The sequence below is a fragment of the Pseudophryne corroboree genome, chromosome 12, assembly GCF_028390025.1.
Source record: "Pseudophryne corroboree isolate aPseCor3 chromosome 12, aPseCor3.hap2, whole genome shotgun sequence".
NCBI lineage: Eukaryota > Metazoa > Chordata > Amphibia > Anura > Myobatrachidae > Pseudophryne > Pseudophryne corroboree.
The window spans coordinates 105716285-105730010 of record NC_086455.1 but is presented as its reverse complement, the minus strand read 5'-3'; the positions used below and the strand labels follow the sequence as shown (position 1 = coordinate 105730010).

The following is a 13726-nucleotide window of genomic DNA, read 5'->3' as shown; positions in this document are numbered from 1 at the left end:
ATGTGGTGGTGGCTGACATTCTGCACGAGGTTTGGAAGATAAGGGATCTGGAAAGGCTTTGGATGGAGGCCGTGGGGTGGTCCAGGTTATGGCGCCACCTCAAACCCCCTTGAGTGTGTGACCAAAGTTGGGCGCTTCTCTTGACTTTGGCTTTTGCTATCCTTTTACACTCCCTTAGATATTTAAAGGTTGTTTTTTTGTATATGGCTTTACATATGCTTGAAGTGCTTGCTCAGTTCTTCTTTGCTTGTGTTGTAAATATATAATTGTGTGTTGTTTTTGTTTCTTGTTGGTTGTGGCCCCACTTTATTGCTTTTATTTTGAAGCCCTTTTATTGTTATAGGGCTTTTTCTCCATGGACTATGAGAAATTGGACTCTTTTTATGATGTATAAAGTTGGGGCGCGTGTTTACAGTTTAGTGGAGATTTTGTCTTTGGCTTGTACAGATGTATGGTCTTTCTTGGTTGCTCATTTAGCTAATAAAATATTTCCAGATAAAAAAAATACTTACATTTTTTGCTTTGCTCCCAACTATAATTAGTAGGGCCACCATGGGGAAGGGGGAATTGGGGTTGGACAGTACTTCAGTTCCGGGCCCAGACCGAGAGGAAGCCCATTTGTCAGCAGTGTGGATCGGGGCCTGGCCAGGAGACAGCCATAGAGGGTCAGATCCGGTGATATTTTGAATTTAGCACGGCTGTGAGCCAGTCGGATTTCACAGACTGACAGCCAATTCAGAGCTGCTCCTGATGGATGCCTTCCCGCAAGCTCAGATTAGCCCATGGCCAGTGCAAAATTTTAAATGCCACTCTTGCTACTTGCTTTTGGAGGAGATGGAAGCGCAGCAGTGAATGCCAGATGACAGGCCTGAGAGGTCGGACACCATTCCTACTGGCTGTTCTCCATGCACATGGAGCGGTGCGACTTCAGCCTCCTGCCTATAGCTCTCTAATATCCCTTTTACACCGCCAGTTTTTAACACAGGTTATTGCATATGAACATGCGTGCTGCGCAGTGTAAAAGGCCCCAGTTGTAATAATACGGGTCGAGTGACCCGGTATTCCAACTCGGGTAGCTTGCAGGGTTGAACACGGGTTCAACCCGGCAAGCTGTGCTGTGTAAACGGGAAGCCGGGTCGCATTGACCCAGCTCCCGTTCACAGTGTATGTACTGGCGGTTCTTGGAGATCATGAGATCATGTGATCTCCAAGCACCGCCCCCGCCGCGTCACTGCTGACGTCACCAACCCGGCGATATGCCGGGTTGGATTCGGCGGTGGGAAAGGGGCCTGAGGTGAGTCTTGCTTGGTAAGCTCCCATGTTAGGCTCCTGGGTGCAACCCACTAAATTAGGTATAAAAGAGTTATAACTATGGCAACCTGTGCCCAGAATAGTGAGCTGTGGGGGCTGCAGGGTGAAGTTGGAGCTGAAAGGGGCTGGTGCAGGTAATTGTTTGTGTGTGTGGCTATGGGGTAGTGTGTGTGTGTGTGGCTATGGGGCAGTATGTGTGGCTATAGGGCAGTGTGTGTGTGGCTATGAGGCAGTGTGAGGATGTGTGGATGATATCAGGCCCAACATCTTTATTTAAAATATCTCTGCTTTGATAGAGTTTTCCATGCATATTATCAAACTAGGTGCTTCATCGCGCCCTACGGGCGCTCTTCACACCGTCGGAAGGGGCTACGCCCCCTTAACCTCTGCACGCCATTCTGGGGTTCAATATATGTATTATATGGAGTATTACCTGCATTCCTAGTTTTGTTAGTGTTTAAATATTGCACAATGAAAGGGCGTCCGATGGTGAAGGGGGCGTAGTCCCTTGCAACGGGGAGGGGTTTGGGGAGTGGGGACCGCGGATGGGGGAGGGGGTATGAAGGCGCTGTGGGTGGGGTAGGAGAAGGGGTGTCGCAGGCAGGGCTGTCTTAACAGCAGTGTGGGCCTCTGGGCACAGCAATGCACTGGGCCCCCTACCCATACTCCAGCGGTACGGGTGGGGGGTACTATCAATGGTAGCTTTGATGTCCCGTGGGCAGTAGGTGTTGTTCTATCTCCCGCTCAGTATGTAGGACCTGGAGCAGTAATTTCTGCTAATTACTCCTGTACTGCACAGATAGGGCTAAACTGTAGAAGGGGACATTGGGCTGAATGAAGCAGCCCTGGTACATGACTTTCAGGGTGGTGGTGGTGGGGGGGGGTGTTTAATACGTAGGGGAGGGGTGGATAGTAGAGTGGGTTTAATATTTATCATTTTCTGGTGGGAGGGCAGCTTGCTTGACTGCAGATATCTCAAGTTCCTGAAAATATATTTCTTAGCTTTGATTGGAATAAAGAACTAGAGAGTCCCACCTTTCAGGAGATACTGGGGACTTGGGGAGCAGAGTTCAGGAGCCAGAGCAATTCACCAATGAAATTCTAAAACTGCATATTAGGCGTGTGGAGCTGGAGCAGAGACCAGCTGCTTAAAGGGTGATATCTCTGGTTCTGTGCATTGTAGAGACAAGCTGCCAGTGTCCACCAAAAGGGGATAGTCCCAGCTTTTGGATTATACCCTCAGAAAAACTCTAAGTCAGACAGGACCTGAGATATCTGACTGGGAAGAGCAATTAACAGGCTGGGATGGGGACCACTGCTTTCAAGTCGGATATATCCGGATCCCCAGGGCCGATTTTCAAAAATCTGGTACCCCTGGAAAGATGGGACCCTCGGCTATTAGAATAGGGCCCTTATACTCCTGGGGCCCTTGGGCAAGAGCCCATTGAGCCCATACAAAGAGACGGCCCTGGACTCGCAGGTGGGGGATGGCAGGTGCGGGGCTGTTGCGGATGGAGGAGGTGTTCCGAAGGCGCTGCAGACGGGGAAGGGGTGGGTGCGGGTGTGCAGTGGATGGGGGAGGTGTCCAGGGGGCGCGGTGGGTTGTGGAGGGGTGGGTGCGGGGCTGTTGCGAATGGTGGAGGCGATGCGGATGGGGAAGGGCCTGCTGCGTGGGTGGGGTAGGGGATCCAAAGGTGCAGCGGGCGGGGGAGAGCCAGATGTGGGGTGTGGCGGATGGGGGAGGGGGTCCGGAGGTGCTGCAGGTGGTGGAGGGGCGGGTGGCATAGGGGGTCTGGAGGCGCCGCGGGTGGGGGAGGTGTGGGTGCCGGGGGAGGGTGCCGGGGGGCGTTGTGTGTGGGGGAGGGGCAGGTGGGGGAGGGGCAGATGCTGCGCTGGATGGGGGAGGGGTTCCAGAGGTACTGCGGGTGGGGAAGGGTGTGGCGGGTGGGTAGGAGGTGTGGAGGCGTTGCTGGTGGGGGAGGGGGGGGTGCAGTGAATGGGGTTAGGGGTCCGGAGGAGGGAGGGTCCGTGTGTGTGGAGGTGTGGGGTCCGTAGGTGCAGTGGGTGGGGGTGCCACGGGTGGTGGATGGACAGGTGCGCGGATTTGCGACGGATGGGGGAGGGGGTCTGGAGGTGGTGGAGGGGTGTGTGCGCGGGTGGGATAGGGGGTGGGTGCGGGGGTGCAGCGGATGGTGGAGGTGGTCCGGGAGTGTGGGAGAGATGAGGTGCTGTGGGTGGGGGAGAGGCGGGTGAGGGGCTGTATCGGATGGGGAAGGGGTTCCGGAGGCGCTGCAGGTGGGGAAGGGTGCAATTGTTGCGGGTGGGGTAGGGGGCCTGGAGGCGCTGCGGGTGGGGGTGCGATGGATGGGGAGGGGCTGCAGGTGGTGGAGGAGCGGGTGGTGTAGGGGGTCCGTAGGTGGAGTGGGTGGTGGTGGGGTGGGTGCTGCGGGTGGGGTAATGGGTCCGAAGGTGTTGCGGTTGCTGGAGGGGTGGGAGTGCAGGGGATGGGTCCGGGGGTGCAGCGGATGGGGGAGGGGCTGCTGCAGATGAGGGAGGGGTTTGGGAGGCACTGCAAGTGGGGTAGGGGGTCCGAAGGCGCAGTGGGTGGGGGTGCCACGGGTGGTGGAGAGGCAGGTGCGGGGGTTTGCGGGGGATGGGTCCAGGGGCGCTGCAGGTGGTGGAGGGGCGGGTGTCGCTGTAGGTTTTACAGCAGATATCAGTGCACATATTCTCTGTGGCAGTTAGCGAGGGTTGCTGATGGTGTAAGAGGGGTGAGGGCCAGTACACAGACAGGCAGTTAGAGAGCAGGATGAGGGTGACAGGGCATAGTGATGGGGAGTACTTAACAGATATAGGGGTGGGGTACAGGTGTGATGTCAGTGTGTGTACCTTTGCTCTCATGTGTGACATAAGGATGTGCGGGTCGTGGTGGCCACTAACCTCCTGGCTGCTGCTGTGAGATGGTGACTGCAGAGGGAGGGAGCTCCGACCCAGCAGCAATGGGTCGTGGTCAGCATTCCTTCCTGGCGCCGTTCCACCGCACACTGTCCGCCCCGTCTGACGGGCGTCATTCTTCCATCCTGCCTGGCAGCGTCAGCTGCTGTGATCGCGGAGCATGGTTAAGCGTCCGGAGCCCTATGGGCGGGCAGGCATGGTGTTTCCCCGGAGAGGTGTGGCGCGCGGCCTTAGGCTGCAGACTGAGGGAGCTCCGGGCCAGCAGCAATGTTAATCAGTGCGGGTCCCGTCCTGGCGCTGTTCTGCACATGCTCCGCACCACTTGCCGCTGAGCATGGCAGCCCTTGTCTGTATGCTGCCGATGCTGATATAGCGGTGCCTGAGCTAGCGGCCTCTCCCTGGGGTGTGGATGTCAGGCGGCAGGTATGGTGTGTAGGCGGGAGAGGAGCTGCGGGCGGCGACTCGCTGCCTGCAAGTACCCTCCACATCAGCGCTGTTCCCCTCCCTGCAGGTGTCAGTGGCCGTGGTGTACTTTTGCTACTGGTGGCCATCCTCACCTCCCTAGGCCTATACTGTAAGGTAGGGTCTTGTACCTGACTGCTGCTGGCACTGGGTATGGGGTAGCTCCCTGCAGCAGATGCAGTTGACTCCGCCCAGCTCTGTGACTCCGCCCAGCGTTACGGCCAGGCACAGAATCACAGATCTGGGCTATTATATAGGAGATTGCGCCAAGTCATAAACATTGTAATTAAAAACTTCTTGTTTCAGGAAACTGTAGAAGAGAGTTGTGAGGTACAAGAGGAAGACACAGAGGAAACAAGGCTGAAACAGGAGGACTCATTGTCTGCAGAACTTTCATCTCCCGGCCAGGTTGTTATCAGTTACTTACTATATTGGTGTACTGTGCCCTCAATATAACTAGAGGTTTTCTTTATATTGGGTAAAGACTAATTTCCTTGCATATTTCCAGTTATTAAAATTAGTTTTCAGTATTGATTCCTCTGGAAGGGTAAACTAAAGTAATAACTCTTAATGAAAAGTATCAATTATGAGCAAATTTAATGGAAAATTGTGTTGAGAAGATGTTTAGGGCATAACAACGAGCATCATTCCTTTCAGGGACGTGCAGTCAGGGAAAGGCAGGGGAGGCAGTGCCTCCCCTGTCATAAATGAGTAAAATAATGCAAAGGAGATACTTATGACACACGTTCTGTGTCATAAGTATCTGCCTTAGGCTGTGTTTTATTTGAAACATTTTTACTCTGTAAAGAACAGCTTTAAATTTGTTTCGGAGGCACCGCTCTCGTTGCCTCCCGTTGTTAGTATGAAAAAGCCAGAAGCAGGGGGAGGGGCCAAGCATTGGAACAGAGAAAGCTCATTGAGAAAATCCCTATAAGCGGCACCTAATAGCAGTGCCGCTTTGACAGGGGCGTGCTTTCAGACGATATGAAAGCACGCCCCTGTCACTGGGGAAACTGTGATTGGGCAGTGGGAGGGCTGGCACTGTCATTAACCCTGGAACTCATACGAGGCTGCTCAAGGTGTGTGCTCGGCACTACATTTAGGAGAGCACCACAGCCCAACATTCCTGTCGCAGTGAGTTAGATGCGCAGACCGCTGTGTTCCCCCGCCTCCCTTTGACCCGTGTGTATCCCGGTGTCCGCACTGGCCTCACTGGCAGCGCACTGTGCTCTGTTTTCTCCGCGCCCACCCTCCTTCCTCGTGTGTCTCCCGGTGTCCGCACTGGCCTCACTGGCAGCGCACTGGGCTCTGTTTTAACCCGCCCCAATCCCCCTTCCACGTGTATCTCCCGGTGTCCGCACGGTTGTGTCTATGTTGCCTTCGTGCAAAGGACCTGGACGGGACTGCCAGAGCAGAGTCCCCTGTGTTCCCCCGTCCCACCAGCCAGCCTACCCAGTCCCCTGTGTTCCCCTGTCCCCCCAACCAGCGCACACAGACCCTGTGTTCCCCCGTCCCCCCAGCCAACGCACACAGACCCCTGTGTTTCCCCGTCCCCCCAGCCAGCGCACACAGACCCCTGTGTTTCCCGTCCCCCCAGCCAGCGCACACAGACTCCTGTGTTCCCCCATCCCCCCAGCCTGCGCACACAGTCCCCTATGTTTCCCCGTCCCCCCAGCCAGCGCACACAGACCCTGTGTTCCCCCGTCCCCCCAGCCAGCGCACACAGACCCCTGTGTTCCCCTATCCCCCCAGCCAGCGCACACAGTCCCCCGTGTTCCCCCGTCCCCCCAGCCAGCGCACACAGACCCTGTGTTCCCCCCGTCCCCCCAGCCAACGCACACAGACCCCTCCCCCCAGCCAGCGCACACAGTCCCCTATGTTTCCCCGTCCCCCCAGCCAGCGCACACAGACCCTGTGTTCCCCCGTCCCCCCAGCCAGCGCACACAGACCCCTGTGTTCCCCTATCAGCCCCAGCCAGCGCACACAGTCCCCTGTGTTTCCCCGTCCCCCCAGCCAGCGCACACAGACCCTGTGTTCCCCCGTCCCCCCAGCCAGCGCACACAGACCCCTGTGTTTCCCTGTCCCCCCAGCCAGCGCACACAGACCCCTGTGTTCCCCCATTCCCCCAGCCAGCGCACACAGACCCTATGTTCCCCCGTCCCCCCAGCCAGCGCACACAGACCCTATGTTCCCCCGTCCCCCCAGCCAGCGCACACAGACCCCTGTGTTTCCCCGTCCCCCCAGCCAGCGCACACAGTCCCCTGTGTTCCCCCATCCCCCCAGCCAGCGCACACAGTCCCCTATGTTTCCCCGTCTCCCCAACCAGCGCACACAGACCCTATGTTCCCCGTCCCCCCAGCCAGCGCACACAGACCCTGTGTTCCCCCGTCTCCCCAGCCAGCGCACACAGACCCCTGTGTTTCCCCGTCCCCCCAGCTAGCGCACACAGTCCCCTGTGTTTCCCTGTCCCCCCAGCCAGCGCACACAGTCCCCTATGTTTCCCCGTCCCCCCAGCCAGCGCACACAGACCCTGTGTTCCCCCGTCTCCCCAGCCAGCGCACACAGACCCCTGTGTTTCCCCGTCCCCCCAGCTAGCGCACACAGTCCCCTGTGTTCCCCTGTCCCCCCAGCCAGCGCACACAGTCCCCTATGTTTCCCCGTCCCCCCAGCCAGCGCACACAGACCCTATGTTCCCCCGTCCCCCCAGCCAGCGCACACAGACCCTGTGTTCCCCCATCTCCCCAGCCAGCGCACACAGACCCCTGTGTTTCCCCGTCCCCCCAGCCAGCGCACACAGACCCCTGTGTTCCCCCATCCCCCCAGCCAGCGCACACAGTCCCCTGTGTTTCCCCGTCCCCCCAGCCAGCGCACACAGACCCTATGTTCCCCCGTCCCCCCAGCCAGCGCACACAGACCCTGTGTTCCCCCGTCTCCCCAGCCAGCGCACACAGACCCCTGTGTTTCCCCATCCCCCCAGCTAGCGCACACAGTCTCCTGTGGTCCCCTGTCCCCCCAGCAAGCGCACACAGACCCCTGTGTTCCCCCATCCCCCCAGCCGGCGCACACAGGGGGTCATTCAGACATGATCGCACGTTGCCTTTTTTCGCAGCCGTGCAATCGGGTCTGAACAGCGCATGCGTATGTACAGCAATGTGCAGGCACGTCGGCGACGGGGATCGCTGGGCAGCGTCAGAACTAACTAAGAAATCGATCGCGCTGGCGATCGCAAAAAGATTGGCAGGAAGAAGGCGTTCGTGGGTGGCAACTCACCGTTTCCAGGAAGTGTCCGGAAAAACGCGGGCGTGCCCAGCCTTTCGGGAGGAAGATTCCTGACGTCAGCACCGGCCCGGATCATCGCAGCGGCTGAGTAAGTCCTGGGCTGTGCAGAAACTGCACAAACTTTTGTTTGTGCAGCTCACTGCACAGCCGATCGCAACCCGGCAAAGTGCTTACCCCTCCCCATAGGCGGCGATTACCTGGTCGCAGCAGTGCAAAAAATAGCCTGCGTGCGTCCAGGTCTGAATTAGGCCCACAGTCCCCTGTGTTCCCCTGTTCCCCCAGCTAGTGCGCACAGTCCCTTGTGGAGGGTGTCCAGGTGAGCACTGGTCAGGGGTCCAGGTGATCAGGGAGTGCCATAGACAGGGGAATCATGGATTCCATTAGAGGACTTTCTGGCAGGGGGGATCAGTACAGTCACTGGGAGTCTTGCAGGGTGAGAGGGATTGCTGCAGAACTTTGCTGCTAGGTCTGCTTCAGTCTTTTTGGTGCTGGAATTGATGTCAGACACCCGCCCTCCAAATGCCCAGACACGCCTGTGTTTTCCCTACCACTCCCAGAAAACGGTCTGTTGACACCCATAAACGCCCTCTTCCTGTCAATCTCCTTACGATCGGCTGTGCGAATGGATTTTTCGTTAAATCCATTGCTCAGCAACGATCCTCTTTGTATCCGTACGACACGCATGCGCATTGCGGTGCATACGCAGTAGAAACCTGATCACCGTGCTGCGAAAATCGTCAGCAAGCGATCAACTCGGAATGACCCCCTATGGCTACAGTGCCTCACCAGCTATTGACCTCACCGCACGCCACTGATTCCTTTGTACCACTACAGTATTTCAGCGCATGTTGTTAGAATTGTGCTGAAATCCAAGCAAATCATACAGATTCTTCCTGTGCCTAAAAGTCAATAGAACAGCTAAATTGTGGAATAAAAATGGTGCACCTAATGCTACTATATATTTCAGTACTGTACTGATATTTTGGGACCAGTAGATTATATATTTATATATATATATATATATATATATATATATATATACACAAAAATATATTATGAAGCATGTAGCACCTCAGCGTTATAGTGATACATATTCAGCATGGAGCAGTTCCAAAGAAGGTCTAAAGTCTCTGCCCTGAGTATCATGGGCGGGTTATATCACCTACTATAATAGCATCTACAAAGCAGTAAATAAAATATAAATATTTCTCTAACGTCCTAGTGGATGCTGGGGACTCCGTAAGGACCATGGGCAGGGCCGGTGCTAGGGTGTTCGGCGCCCCCCTGCAAACTATAAATTTGCGCCCTCCCATATTCCTTTGGCGCGCACCGGGAAAAGGGGTGTGGTCTCACAAGTAAGGGGCATAGCCACACAATAGTACCCCCATTCAAAATTTTGCCACAATGTAGCACAATCTTATTCATCTTATACTGCCCCACAAGTAGTAGTAGCGTCCTTATATGTAATGCACCCCAGTAGTAGTAGCATCCCTATGCATAATGCCCCCCCAGTAGTAGTAGCATCCTTATACATAGTGCACCCCCAGTAGTAGTAGCGTCCTTATATGTAAGGCCCCCCAAGTAGTAGTATTATTGTTATATGTAATGCCCCCCAAGTAATAGTAGCATCCTATACATAATGCCCCCCCCAAGTAGTAGTATCGTCCTTATACGTAATGACCCCCCTAGTAGTAGCATTGTTACACGTAATGGCCCCCCCATTAGTAGCGTTGTTACACGTAATGGCCCGCCCATTAGTTGCGTTGTTACACGTAATGGCCCCCCCATTAGTAGCGACGTTACACGTAATGCCCCCCCTGTAGTAGTAGCGTACTTAAAGCACACATAAACGCACACAGACATACCACAAACACACACATACACAATACACACACACTTCCCTCTCACCCTTCACTTACCTAAGCCAGTCTCCCTCTGAGTCTGTACACTATAGCAGCCTGGTCAGTGTAGCTCCGCCCATTTGGCCCGTTTAGTCCCGCCCCCTTCCGTCCCGTGTAGCTCCGCCCCCTTTTGTCCCATACACAGCGCTGTCCTGTCACACAGGTGAGGGGTGGGGAGCGGAGGGAGGAGGATTCTAATGCTACAAGCGCCGCTGCCAGTGCCTGTCATACAGGCACAGCAGCACGGGGGACAGGACGGCGCAGCAGGGAAGGAATGCAGAGCAGGGGGAGCGCCTCTCCGTCCCAGCGCCTCCCTGCACTGCATCCCTTCGCTGAGCGGGTAGCGCCGGGCCTGACCATGGGGATAGACGGGCTCCGCAGGAGACATGGGCACTTTAAGAAAGAATTTAGGTTCTGGTGTGCACTGGCTCCTCCCTCTATGCCCCTCCTCCAGACCTCAGTTTGATACTGTGCCCAGACGAGCTGGGTGCTTTTCAGTGAGCTCTCCTGAGTTTGCTGAGAGAAAGTATTTTGTTAGGTTTTTTATTTTCAGGGAGCTCTGCTGGCAACAGACTCCCTGCATCGTGGGACTGAGGGGAGAGAAGCAGCCCTACTCTCTGAAGCTAGGTCCTGCTTCTTAGGCTACTGGACACCATTAGCTCCAGAGGGATCGGTACGCAGGACCTCACCCTCGCCGTCCGGTCCCGGAGCCACGCCGCCGTCCCCCTCACAGAGCCGGAAGACAGAAGCCGGGTGAGTATGAGAAGCAAAGAAGACTTCACAGGCGGCAGAAGACTCCGTGTTCTTCACTGAGGTAACGCACAGCACTGCAGCTGTGCGCCATTGCTCCACACACCTACACATACTCCGGTCACTGTAAGGGTGCAGGCAGAGCCGGCCCTAGCCAATATGATGCCCTAGGCAAAATTTTTGCTGGTGCCCCCTAGCACCACCGCTGTTTCTGCCTCTGACCTTGCACCTCTTTCCCAGCACCATCACCACTCATCCATAGCAGTCCTTATTTTGGGGTTTGTACCCCCTATACTTTAAATAGGAACAGTTCGCACATTTGGCGCACAGCCCAAAAAGGGGTGTGTTGTTGCTGGTAAGGGGCATGGCCACACAATAGTAACCCCAATTCCAATTACGCTACACAGTACTGCAACTTTATTAACATTTGATCATGCGATAGTGTCCATAATTCATATTACAGCCCACAGTAGTATCACTTTACCTTATAAACGTTACTCCTCACAGTAGAGCCCCTTATTCACATTACATCACACTGAATTGCTCCTTATTCACATTACACCACACCCTATTGCTCTTTATTCACATTAGACGACACAGTAGTGCCCTTTCTATATGCAACGCCACATAGTAGAGCACTTTATACACATAATGCCACACAGTAATGCCCCTTACACATATGAGACACATTATTAATGTCCTTATAAACATAATGCGCCTTTCACATTATGACAACATTTATTAATGCCCTTTTACACGTAATGTCCCTTACACATATGCGGCACATTATTAATGCCCTTATACACATAATAATGACACACATAGTGCCCCCTACACATTTGCTGCACATTATTAGTGCCCTTATACACATAATGACACACATAGTGCCCCTTATACATATGCTGCACATTATTAATGCATTTTTACATGACACACATAATGCTCCTTACACATATTCCGAACACTACTGCACAACCAACCTACTCACATGCACACAACACTCACACTGCCACTAACACTGTGACCTCTGCTTGAATACAGATGTGTCCTCATAAATCTTGCCTCAGTGCTAACGTCGGGCACATTTTTTTTATGAAAATGCATCTTATTTGCATTGCTATGTGGCTAGGATGCACAAGCAGCTTCTGCTGATTAAAATGATATGCAGCATGCCTTTATACTGTGTGATACTGTGGCTGTATCTGCATATGAAATGCTACACACAGAATATAGGCATGCTACATATCATTTTAATCAGCAGAAGCTGCTGATGCCCCTAGGCATATAAAATGCCCTAGGCAATTGCCTAGTTTGCCTATGTCTATGGCCGGCTCTGGGTGCAGGGCGCGGGGGGGCGCCCTGGGCAGCATTTGGGACCTCTTTTGGCAAAGTTAAGCATATATACAGCTGGGCACTGTATATATGTAGGAGCCCCCGCCAAAAAATTGCATATTTAAGCGGGACAGAAGCCCGCCGCCGAGGGGGCGGGGCTTCTGCCTCAGCACTCACCAGCGCCATTTTTTCTCCACAGCTCCGCTGAGAGGAAGCTCCCCAGGCACTCTCGTGCAGATACACGGTAGAAGAGGGTAAAAAAAGAGAGGGGGGGGCACATAATTAGGCACAAAAAGCAATATAAACAGCAGCTACTGGGTTAACATTAAGTTACTGTGTTATTCCTGGGTTTATAGCGCTGGGGTGTGTGCTGGCATACTCTCTCTCTGTCTTTCCAAAGGGCCTTGTGGGGGAACTGGCTTCAGAGAGGGCATTCCCTGTGTGTGTGGTGTGTCGGTACGCTTGTGTCGACATGTCTGATGAGGAAGACTATGTGGAAGCAGAGCGGGAGCAAATGAAAGTGGTGTCTCCGCCGACTGCGCCGACACCTGATTGGATGGATATGTGGAAGGTTTTAAATGATAATGTTAATTCCTTGCATAAAAAGTTAGAAAAAGCTGAAGCCTCGGGACAGTCAGGGTCCCAACCCGTGCCTGATCCTATGTCGCAGAGGCCGTCAGGGTCTCAGAAGCGCCCACTATCCCAAACTGTTGACACAGATACCGACATGGATTCTGACTCCAGTGTCGATTACGATGATGCAAAGTTACAGCCAAAATTGGCTAAATCCATCCGTTATATTATTATAGCAATTAAGGATGTGTTGCACATCACAGAGGAAACCCCAGTCCCTGACAAGAGGGTGCATATGTATGGGGAAAAGAAGCCGGAGGTAACCTTTCCCCCTCACATGAGCTAAATGAGTTATGTGAAAAGGCTTGGGAATCTCCAGATAAAAAACTGCAGATTTCCAAAAGGATTCTTATAGCGTATCCTTTCCCGCCAACGGACAGGTTACGCTGGGAATCCTCCCCTAGGGTGGACAAAGCTTTAACACGCTTATCCAAGAAGGTAGCCCTGCCGTCACAGGATACGGCTACCCTCAAAGATGCTGCGGATCGCAAACAGGAGGTTACCCTGAAGTCCATTTATACACATTCAGGTACCTTACTGAGGCCGGCAATCGCGTCGGCCTGGGTGTGTAGTGCTGTAGCAGCATGGACGGATACCTTATCTGAGGAAATTGATACCTTAGACAAGGATACTGTGTTGTTGACCCTGGGGCATATTAAAGACACTGTCCTATATATGACAGATGCTCAAAGAGACATTAGTCTACTGGGTTCTAGAATAAATGCTATGTCGATTTCTGCCAGAAGGGTCCTGTGGACTCGGCAATGGACAGGTGATGCCAACTCAAAAACGCATATGAAGGTTTTACCTTACAAGGGTGAGGAATTGTTTGGGGAGGGTCTCTCGGACCTGGTCTCCACAGCTACAGCTGGAGTCACATTTTTTGCCTTTTATTCCCTCACAGCCTAAGAGAGCACCGTATTATCAAATGCAGTCCTTTCGATCACAAAGAAACAAGAAAGTTCGAGGTGCGTCCTTTCTTGCCAGAGGCAGGGGCAGAGGTAAGAAGCTGCACAACACAGCTAGTTCCCAGGAACAGAAGTCCTCCCCGGCCTCTACAAAATCCACCGCATGACGCTGGGGCTTCACAGGCGGAGCTAGGC

The 13726-nt window shown here is 54.0% G+C and overlaps 1 protein-coding gene across 1 annotated transcript in view; it reads left to right on the top strand.

Annotated features, from left to right (window-relative positions):
* Positions 1–13726, top strand: part of TTC6 (tetratricopeptide repeat domain 6) — a 660756-nt gene that overhangs the window by 36850 nt on the left and 610180 nt on the right. The window contains exon 3 of the mRNA XM_063947843.1: positions 5035–5136. Coding sequence (XP_063803913.1) covers positions 5035–5136 — 102 coding nt within the window. The remainder of the gene's footprint in view (positions 1–5034; positions 5137–13726) is intronic.